The sequence below is a fragment of the Austrofundulus limnaeus genome, unplaced genomic scaffold, assembly GCF_001266775.1.
Source record: "Austrofundulus limnaeus strain Quisiro unplaced genomic scaffold, Austrofundulus_limnaeus-1.0 Scaffold1547, whole genome shotgun sequence".
Taxonomy (NCBI): Eukaryota; Metazoa; Chordata; class Actinopteri; order Cyprinodontiformes; family Rivulidae; genus Austrofundulus; species Austrofundulus limnaeus.
Genome location: NW_013953949.1, coordinates 29,969 through 41,145, shown reverse-complemented (window position 1 = coordinate 41,145; position 11,177 = coordinate 29,969). Strand labels below are relative to the sequence as shown.

General features: G+C 42.1%; 2 protein-coding genes across 2 annotated transcripts in view; both read right to left on the bottom strand.

The window, feature by feature from the left end:
• LOC106535741 (olfactory receptor 1F12-like) overlaps nucleotides 1-2,361 on the bottom strand; it is a 3,976-nt gene extending 1,615 nt beyond the window's left edge. The window contains exons 1-2 of the mRNA XM_014032815.1: nucleotides 2,338-2,361; nucleotides 1,914-2,056 (exon numbers count right to left, since the gene is read on the bottom strand). Of these exons, the coding sequence (XP_013888269.1) occupies nucleotides 1,914-2,056; nucleotides 2,338-2,361 (167 nt within the window). The remainder of the gene's footprint in view (nucleotides 1-1,913; nucleotides 2,057-2,337) is intronic.
• A 4,357-nt stretch (nucleotides 2,362-6,718) lies between these two features.
• On the bottom strand, nucleotides 6,719-7,645 carry LOC106535740 (olfactory receptor 1F12-like). Its single transcript, XM_014032814.1, has one exon. It carries the CDS (start codon nucleotides 7,643-7,645, stop codon nucleotides 6,719-6,721), a length of 927 nt encoding a protein of 308 aa, XP_013888268.1.
• Between the last annotated feature and the right edge of the window lie 3,532 nt (nucleotides 7,646-11,177).

The window sequence follows — 11,177 nt, the reverse complement described above, 5'->3', positions numbered from 1 at the left end:
AGAGGTCATGCATTGCTGGAGTCTTGAAGTCTGGGCCGATAGAGTAAAACAGCCGAAACTAGTTAACATGAGATATGATTACTGGACAGTGTCAAGGTAGAACAGATATACATAATTAATCCATAACAATGTGCATTATAAATATCTTATAGTTATGGATGAATAAATTTTCATTTCACTCATTAGCGTTGTCGTGTTGAATCACTTCCGGTTTACTCCAGGGCGCAGAAATCTTTACTAGTGAAGACTCATGTTAACACCTGGGCATGCGCAGTAGGTCCTCAATGCAAAAGAAGAGGGAGTCTCTGGTCAACTGCCCAGAACATGATTTGCATGCAGTTAGTGGGTCAACGTCATTTACAGTACAGCAGTGCAGCTCCCAAAACTAACCAGTTAAGAAATGGTGGAGCTAAACAACTCAGCCGAGTCTCCTAAAACAAAACCTTTGAAAAGAACACAACAGGAGAAGTGTAAAGTAAAATAGCATGGACCCATCAGACAGACATGAAAAGCAGCAGAGTTAAGACAGACAGAGAGGTTACACTCTGTCAATTTCCTGGACCTGGATTAGCAACAACATGGCAAAGCGAACTGCTTTTAGCGAGGCTAATGCTTTGTTTTGCTTTCACTGCTTTCTTTTTCAAGCAACAGGATCTGTACCAGCATGAATGAAAACAGGTAATAGACAAACTAAATGTCCTTTGTAATGCTTGTTGATCGTAAAAGTGCTTTAATAAATTGTGCTTAATGATATGGACATATTTTTGTCTGTGATTATACTAATAAAGTGTAGCATTTTCCTGCATATAAATCATCATTTCTGATTAGATTTCACTTGTTCCTATGACAACAGCTCAGAAAGGAAGAAAACCCCACTTTGACTTCAGACTACTTCTTAAGATTTTTGCATGGAACTTCCTTTGTGGCTTGAATTAACATCTCTCACACAAACCCCCACCAGACGTCCTGATGCCCTACCGTTAATAGGTAAGAATTGCCACATTCCTGTTCCGAACCCCACAAGTTCTGTTGCTTCCATCCCCCCTATAAGCACAAGACTGTTGGTTCCTCTTCAAAGGGATCATAAATGCCTTTAACCAGACTCTTCGGCGTGACTGAGAACAAAGGAATCTACATTCTTCATTAAATGTGATAAAAAGGAGAAAAGATAAAGGAATCTGTGTATCTAATGTTTTCTGTCTTACTGCAAAGAACGTCATCTAATCCATTTTTCTTACAAAAAAGAACAAAAAGACCATAAAAGATAGTCAATTATTCAATAACTGTGTGGTGCTAATTGTTTTGATGAAATGTTTTCCTGAAGAAGTTGTGTTTTTTATTCCATGATTTAATCCTTAGAAACTTTAGGACTTGAATCTTAAATTAAAAGTGTGACACTCTTATTTTACTGAGGCAAGCAGATGTCTCTCCCTTTAATTAGATGTGAGATGGTCAAACTAAAATCCTCCTTGTTTTGTTTTCAAAGTAAAATTTCCCTCCAAAACAGATTTGATTTGTTAAAAAACTTTTCCTGTATAAGGTGAAACATTTTTATTGGTCAACTAAAACCTTGACTCCGCCCATAACAGAGGTTTTAAAAAGCTTAGTGCACTCCCAATCTCTAAGAAGACAGAGAAAGAGATCTTTTCAACATCAGAAGCCAGAAACAGTTTTCCAGAAGCTCAGCAGAGGCCCTGCCTGCCAGCCCCTCCCCATGGGCTGGGCAGGATGGTGGTCTTCTGCATCTCCCGCTGGTTTAACGAAAAGCCAACATTTAATATCGACTCAACATCTGAGTTTGATTTTATAGAAGTTAAATAAGCTAATTGTGACTCCTGTCGTTTTTAGTTCGTTTTCTCTACAAAGTTGAAATCATATTAAGAAGTCTTGCAGCCGCCTAAAGAAGAACGGACCATGTTGTCACCAGGGAGTGACCCCCTTCTCTGACCACGGGCCCAGTCGAGTTTTGCAGGCAGACCGCCTGACATCCAGCTTGCATGAAGAGTCTACCTGGGGAACGACCCCCAGAGATGACCTTCATTCGCTGACTTCCCTCCTGGTACCCACACGGTGGAAACAAAAGGGTAAAAGTGAACATTTGTCCTGGTGACAAACAGGTGCTCAGACGTAATTTGATTCTTATCTTTGTATGAGATTTGATAAACTAAATGATTTTTCTCCCTAATTTAACTAGGACGCCCTTAGTTAAATCCTCAGCTAAAAGCAAAACTCACCTCCCCTCACTCCAAACCTCAAACTCACCTCTCAGTGTTTATTTTATTTGTTTGTCTGCTTGTTTGTTTATTCACTTGTGATTTCAAACTTTGTCAGTTTTACCTGGTTCAACATGTCATCACTCATTACTCACCATAGCTGTAAATACATTTAATCTGTAAATAAATGGCCTGTGGAGAACCTGCCAACATAAGCTAATGTCACTTTTGTGTCTTGATCAAGTATTAATGGTTCTGATAAGACAAAGAACTCATCAAACGATTTTGGGTACATTTATTGTGAGACTGATTACAATAAAGTTACAGGTTTTCATCTCTTTCCTGGGTCAATCCTTGATCGAATTAAGAACCTGGTGCCTCGAGGTCAGATAATTTGCTCTTTTAAATAATTCACAAATTATCCATTTTTGAATATACCCAAAACCCCTACAAAAGTAAAACAAATATTGTTATATAATGTGAACACAACTTAAAATATGCAATAGATTTATTAATTAATGCTAACTCAAATATTAGTTATAATTCATTAGAGTCTTTGTCCCACAGCCTTTCTCATCCAAAATGGAAATAAAAAAAATCTGTCATTCTCCCTTAGGGCCAAGCTGAACATTTGGCACACGGTCCATGAAAAGGTTATTGCACCAAATGTCTTAAATTCAAAATTCAGCCACGGCTGAACCAATGCTCCTAAAAATCAGGGACCAGTGCAGGGGCATTCTCCGGGCCAGGGACTTCGCATAGGCTCTGATCCCTTTTCTGTGGCCCCCACAGTTAGCCCAGAAGAAAATTTGGGAAACTGTTCCCAAATGTCCCAGTACCGCCAAACGGCCACCATGCGGAGCACTGTTTTTCCCAAATGTCCCTGGGGAAGTTACCTTCCAAAATGCATGTGCATGTGGTAAATGTCCCATTCAAAATTAAGGGAGGCTTCCATAACTTTTGAATGGGATATTTAGCGCATACAGGTTTCCTATTTGTATTGTGTGCCTGTCTTGGAAAAATAAATTATCCTTTAAAGTCCTACACTTCTTCTCAGGCCAAGTGTCAATGACCTCTTTTGCTTACTTTAAAATGTCATTATGTTTTATAATTTTACTCTATCTTCTGTTTTCCCTCGGACAAAGAGTTTTAGGATCAGGACAATATCTGTTAAAAGTAATCATTCTTGTTGCTGTTTATCAAACATTCTCTCCTTGGTCCAGTTTGTCTGCTTGGATAACATGCTGTATAAATGAGTGTATTTGAAACTGCCTCGGTACACACATTTTGTGCCAGTGCCCTGTGTGACATGATGTGTGCCTTGCAATTGCAATAAACCTTGTTGACCATTTCACGGAGTACTTTTTTATTCTTGGATCTCATGTTTCTACCTAGATAAAATAAAGATTTCCATGACAGTGCCAAATGTCCAATTTCTATAAAAGGGAAAACAGGACATTTGGCACACATAACAATGAGGATTTTGTGAGTGACAAATGTCCGATTCAAAATTTAAGGAAGCCTCCCTAATGATATGATGTTTTTGTCGTGTGTGTTTTCTTGAATGGGTGTTAACTGTAATTTCATTGTGATCCGTACAATGACAATAAAGTCATCATCAATCAATCAATCAATCAATCAATCAATCAATCAATCAATCAATCAATCAATCAATCAATCAATCAATCAATCAATCAATCAATCAATCAATCAANATCAATCAATCAATCAATCAATCAATCAATCAATCAATCAATCAATCAATCAATCAATCAATCAATCAATCAATCAATCAATCAATCAATCAAAGCTCGGATGTGGTCTACATTTCACAGTTATGTATTCTAGATCAGGGGAGCAGTAGCTGTCTACAGTTGCAATATTCTTGCACCAGTTATTATTGATAGAAACACAAACACCCTGTCCTCTGCTCTTACCAGAGTCCATTGTTCTGTTGCCACGCTGTGTTGTGTAGCCAGTTAGCTCAATAGCTGAGTCAGATATGCCTTTGTTGAGCCACAAAGTGTGTCACATACAAAAATCCCCCCATCCTCATGCCCACCTCCTGGGTATGGAAAAAAGTTCAAGCTGAGGATTTTTTTCCCCACTGTCTATCTACCAGGCCAATCTACCTGGTTCAGCTAAGTTTTTTCCACCAGCTGCAAAACCTAGATAGCTGACTCCACCCATGATTCTACAGATTTCAACTTTTTCACTGACTACCAGACTCATTTACAGTACTTGGCTTAGTCATTGGGGTTTGTCTCAATCCCAAGAGCAGGATTCGAAGTGGACATAATACGTCTTTCAAATTTATTGCAGAAGATCAAAGCTTTGCTCTTCAGGTTCTCAACTCATCTTACTTTGTTGCCCAGCTTTGAAATATTGGATTGGCAGTTCTAGTACAGCACTAAACAGGCTCAAATCATACCTGGAAGACAGGAGCTTGTTTGTGTCAGTCACTACAAATCTGAGCTGAACAAATGGTAAACTAAATAGTGGTTTATCAAGTCCCATCATACTCGACAGCCTTTTACACTTACAGTCACACACACRCATTCACACACTGATGATGGTAAGCTACATTGTAGCCACAGCTGCCCTGGGGCACACTGACAGAGGCAGGGCTACCATGCACTGGTGCCCTTGGGTCATCTGACTGCCATGTAGCTTACCATCAGTGTGTAAATGTGTGTGAATGAGTGAATGTAGTGTAAATCACTTTGGGGTCTAATGGGTCTTGATAAAGCACTACATAAGTTCAGCCCATTTACCACTTACCATAAGTAGGCAAGTTGAGAGAAATGTCTTGCCCAAGGACACAATGACAGCTGGAATGGGGGACTGATCTGGCAACCCAACAGTTACAGGACCACTCTGCCACAGCTGCCCCAAAGTTACATGTGGAGTTCTCCAAGGCTCCATTATGGGTCCTCTTCTCTTTAACATCTACATGATGCTTGTAGCTCAGATCTTACCCCTANGGTCAATAGAGGGTGCTAGGGCGCTGCCCGTCCACTATTTTTTGGGATAAAAAATACAAAAATAAAATAGCTAAATTAAATGTTTATGTGTGTTGTGGCACGATTTACCAAGAATGCAGAAAAACGTTGGAATAAATGCACAGAAAGTCTGCGTGTATGGTGGTCAAGTGATTTAATTCTGAGCAACAACACAGCAGACGGTCAGTCAGGAAGTCTGTCGTGTTGTGACTGGCCCCCCTCAGCGGAAACAGCCGATATAACATCATGTGACATGCTTACAACCAATCACAGATAGCCAGCTGTAACACCTAACCATAAGTAGGCAAGTTGAGAGAAGTGTCTTGCCCAAGGACACAATGACAGCTGGAATGGGGGACTGAACTGGCAACCCAACAGTTACAGGACCACTCTGCCACAGCCGCCCCAAAGTTACATGTGGAGTTCTCCAAGGCTCCATTATGGGTCCTCTTCTCTTTAACATCTACGTACATGATGCCTGTAGCTCAGATCTTACCCCTACTTTACGTTGGATATGGTTCCATTCCGCTCTGGTCCAACCTTGTAGTAAATAGCCAGAATTAAAGGACTGATGACTCAACAGGACATACAGAAACACGTCTATGCATGTACACTCTAAGAAAMGAAATGTTGGGTTTACTTAACCATGTTATGTCAACTGGTTCCACTTAACTGAGCTGAGTAAATCCAAAGCAGTATACCCAATTTGTAACCAAAGAACATGAGTATGTTGCTTTGAATTTACTCAACTCAGTTAAGTGGAACCAGTTGACACATGGTTAAGTAAATCCAACTCTGTTTTTAGGGTGTACTTTCAGTCAACTTGACTATTGCAGTGGAGTATTTATTGGCTCTTTCTAAAAACTCAATCAGATCACTACAACTGATCAAGAACGCTGCTGCTGGGGTCTTAACAAAGATCAAGAAATTAGATCACATCAGTCCAGTTTTGAGGACTTTGCACCTGTTCCCTGTTGATCAGAAAATTGCATTTAAAATCATATTGCCAGTTTAGAAAGCACTGAATTGTCTAGGCCCAAAATACTTCTTTGACTGCATTGTGAACAGTCCAGACCACTGAGGTCATTTAGATGAAATCTGCTCTTTGTCCCTTGAGTTAGAACCAAACATGCATTCAAACTGTATTCAGTTTTTATGCACCAAATACTGTATGTAGAACAAACTCCCAGAAAACAGCCATACAGTTCCAACTGTGTGTTCTTTTAAAACTAAGCTGAAGACCATCCTTTGCTCTGCTGCCTTTGATTGATAAAAGGAAAAGGATTCAATGCCGTTGTATTTATATCTTTATCAGAATTTGCGTTTATGTTTTGTTAATATTTTCATTCCGTGATCGTTTTTAATTTTACATTTTTGTTTTTCTATAAAGCTTTTACTGTTTTCTTTTTTTCCCACTTTTGCATTTCATAAAGAATGATTCTTTTTGTGTAATGCACTTTGAGTTGCCTTGCCTGTCTATTATCTACCCCCTGAAAGACACTTCTATCCCCATCTAATATATAATAAACTTTTCCACAAGTTACGTATTTTTGACAACTTCAGGCCATATATTAAAGGGTTAAAMAGTGGTGGACATRTCAGAAAATACAATGATAAAACAATTCTTACAACATTAGGAACACTGTTCATGTTAAGTCTACTCTGTAAAACTTCAAACCAAACTCCAGATAAGAAGTTGAYGAGAGAGGCCAGGTGAGGCGTGCAGGTACTGACAGCTTTCTGTCGAGTCTGTTTGGATCCAGAGAAACAGACTTTAAAGATTTTCATATATGTGTAAAAAATTAAAGTAAACGGAACATAAACAGAAAAAGCAGCAGTTAGCAGGCCATATATATTGTTAAATGTGATATCAGAGCAGGCCAGTTTAACAATGGAGTAGTTGTCACAGTAAACTTTGTGTATGATGTTGTCACACAACTGCAGAGTCCAACTCAATGATACTGTGATTACAACTACAAGAAATGCAGCTATCCATGCTGCTGCAACCAGAGCACCAACCTTCTTCATTGTCATTACTGAGTTGTACTGCAGTGGGAAACAAATGGCCAGATATCTGTCATAAGATAAGATGGTTAAGTTGTAAAATTCCGCAGCCACATATGAATGAAGACTGTAAACCTGCAGGAAACAGAGCGGAGCAGAAACAGTGTGAACGTCTGACAGAATCTGGATCAGCAGGAATGGAAACAAGCCTGTACTACCATACAGTTCATTTACAAACAGGCTGCACAGAAACATGTACATAGGTTCATGTAAACTCCTGTTAATGCAGATAACCACAATCAGAACAACATTACAACCAACAATTAAAATATACCAAAACATAATGATTAAAAATAACAGGTATTTGAACTGTTTAGTGTCAAAGTAAGCACCAAGAATGAAATATGAAATCTCTGTTGAGTTCATGTTACTTTTCTTACAGGTTTGTTCACCTAATAAAAGCAAATATCAAAGTTCAGCTGATTCATCAGCCCAATCAGCAACAAGTCAGATTACAGTAATTCAAAACATAATAATCTGAGATAATCTGAGACTAACAGCTCAAACCCATCACTTTCAGATTCAGTCAGTATAATCAGGTGTACATTTGAGTCCTAATAGTGCATCTCTAAACTCAGAGAGTATCTTGTTAAATGAATACTGGATGTGTCTGTGCTGCTTTTAAACTGTTCCTGCCACACAAACATGTGACTGTCACATTAAAGGCCCAATGCCCACACATCAAACAGACCAATCCCAGTGTACTGAAACAATGGCCACACGTTATGCCAACCAATGAAGGAATACCTAAACAATGACATCAAACCAACCAAGGAGTTTGAACTGATAGACACCATCCCTACAGTCAAACACTGTGGAAGTGGAAACATGGTTTGGGCTTTTCAGGTACAAAACAATTACACCTCATTGATCATGGTGTAAATCTTCAGCTTTGTCTCACTATGAATTTACACTGATTTGTTTGTATGCCAATACAGTGTTTTTCAATGTTAGAAAGTCTGTCACGATACAATTTCGATTCAATTCTATTCACAAGTCTGTGATTGAAATGATGCAATATCTTGTTCATCTGACACAAGCATTGTGCCAGATGGGCATATGGTGTCGATCCACACAGAGCGTATGATGACAATATGGTGACAATATGGAAAAGTAATTTGTTGACATGCCTATTTCTGATGTATAAGGTATTGCCCAGGGTGTGACCAGGACGTTCTATTATTGTTTGGATTCATGAAAGATTTTGGAAGGGAGGGAGACTTCAGTGCATGCAGACACAAGGCTGCTGTTGAGAGGCCCATGTGGTCCAGGTGGGCTATAAACTTATGAGAATGCAGCCCGTGAATTGAGACACAGCCAATGAATTTAGAAATGAGAAAAAAGCCAAAGTTAAACCCACTTCCCATTGGCTCACCAACTATGGTGGTGGGGTCAGGTGCCTTGTGTGTTGAGCAGTGGTCGAGGGCGAGGATCTTGGCGGTCTGATCCTCGGCTACAGAAGCTGGCTCTAGGGACGTGGAAAGTCACCTCTCTGGTGGGGAAGGAGCCTGAGCTGGTGTGTGAGGTTGAGAGGTTCAGACTAGATATAGTTGGACTCACCTCGATGCACCGCTCTGGCTCTGGAACCAGTCTCCTCCAGAGGGGTTGGACACTCTTCCACTCTGGATTTGCCCATGCTGAGAGGTGACGAGCAGGAGTGGGTATACGTATTGCCCCCCATCTTGGTTCCTGTATGTTGGGGTTCACCCCAGTGAATGAGAGGGTAGCCTCCCTCCGCCTACATGTGGGGGGACGGGTCCTGATTGTTGTTGGTGTCTATGTGCCTAACAACAGATTTGCCACCCTTTCTGGAGTCCTTGGATGGGGTGCTGGAGAGATCTCCTAATGAAGACTACCTTGTCCTGCTGGGGGACTTCAATGCTCACATGGGTAATGACAATGAGACCTTGAGGTGTGTGGTTGGGAGGAATGGCCCCCCCAATCTGAAACCTAGCGGTGTTTTGTTATTGGACTTCTGTGCTTGTCATATATTGTCCACAACCAACAYCATGTTCAAGCATAAGGGTGTCCATATGTGCTCTTGGCACCAGGATACCCTAGGCCACGGTTCGATGATCAAATTTGTTGTCATCTCATCTGATCTGCGGCTGCATGTTTTGGACACTTGGGTGAAGAGAGGGGTTGAACTGTTCACTGACCACTACCTGGTGGTGAGCTGCTCCGATGGTGGGGGAGGATGCGCGTCAGACCTGGAAGACCCAAACATATAGTGAGTGTCAGCTGGGAACGTCTGTCAGAATCTCCTGTCAGACAAAGCTTCAACTCACACCTCCTGGAGAAGTCCGAGTGGGCCATGCTCTGTGCCTCCATTGTTGATGTGGCTTACCAGAGCTGTGGTAGTTAGGTTGTAGGTGCCTGTCGTGGCAGTAACCCTTAAGCCCCCTGGTGGACTCTGGTGAGGGATGCAGTCAGGCTGACGGAGTCCAGTCGCGTCTTTTTGGCCTGCGGGACTCTAGAATCAGCGAATGGGTATCGGCACTCCAAGTGGATTGTGGCTCAGGTGGTCGCTGAGGTAAAAACTCAGGCATGGGAGGATTTCAGAGAGGCCATGGARAAAGACTTCCATACGTCTTAGAGGCAATTCTGGTCCACTATCCAGCATTTCAAGGGGGGAAAGTGGTTCACCATCAACACTGTTTATTGTGGGGATGGTGCGCTGCTGACCTCAACTCAAGACATTGTGGGTCGAGGGGGGAATAATTCAAAGACCTCCTCAATCCCACCAACATATCTTCCCTTGGGGAAGCAGAGCCTGGGGACCCTGGGTCCAATCTCTGGTGCTGAGGTCACTGAGGTGGTTAAAAAGCTCCTTGGTGGCAGGACACCGGGGGGTGGAAGAGATTCACTCAGAGTTCCTTTTGGCTCTGGATGTTGTGGGGTTGTGTTGGTTGACATGACTCTATAACATTGTGTGGACATCGGGGGCAGTTGCCCTGGAATGGCAGACCAGGGTGGTGTTCCCCGTTTTTGAAAAGGGGGACCACAGAGTGTGTTACAACTATAGGGGTATCACACTTCTGAGCCTCCCTGGTAAGGTCTGTTCAGGGTTCCTGGAGAGGAGGGACTATCAGAAAGTTGAATCGGATTCAGGAAGACCAGTCTGGTTTTGGTCCTGGTCGTGGAACACTAGCCCGGCTCTACACCCTCAGTAGGGTCCTGGAGGGTTCATGAGAGTTCACTCAACCAGTCTACATGTGATTTGTGGACTTGGAGAATGTGTTCAACCRTGTCCCTCGGGGACTCCTGTGTGGGGTACTTCGGGAGTATGGGGTACCAGGCCCGTTTATATGGGCTGTTAGGTCCCTGTATGACCGGTGCCAGAGCTTGGTCCGCATTGCCGGTAGTAAATCTGACTTGTTTCTGATGAGAGTTGGACTCCACCAATGTTGCCCTTTGTCACTGATTCTGTTCATAACTTTTATGGACAGAATTTCTAGGAGAAGCCAAGGTGTTGAGGGGATCCTTTTTGGTGACCTTAGGATCACATCTCTGCTTTTTGTGGATGATGTGGTCCTATTGAAGTAAAATGGTAGAGTGCCTTCTCCGGGTCGGGGAGGAGGTTCTGCCCCAAGTGGAGGAGTTTAAGWATCTCAGGGTCTTGTTCATGAATGAGGGAAGAMTGGAGCAGGAGATCAACAGGTGGATTGGTGCTGCATCTGCAGTGATGTGGGTGTTGTACCAGTCATGGTGAAGAGAGAGCTGAGCCAGAAGGCAAAGCTCTCAGTTTACCAGTCGGTCTACGTTCCTACCCTCATCTATGGTCAGGAGCTTTGGGTAGTGACTGAAAGAAGGAGATCACAGATCCAAGCAGCTGAAATGAGTTTCCTCTGCAGGGTGTCTGGGCTCTCCCTTAGAGAAAGGCTGAGAAGCTCAGTCA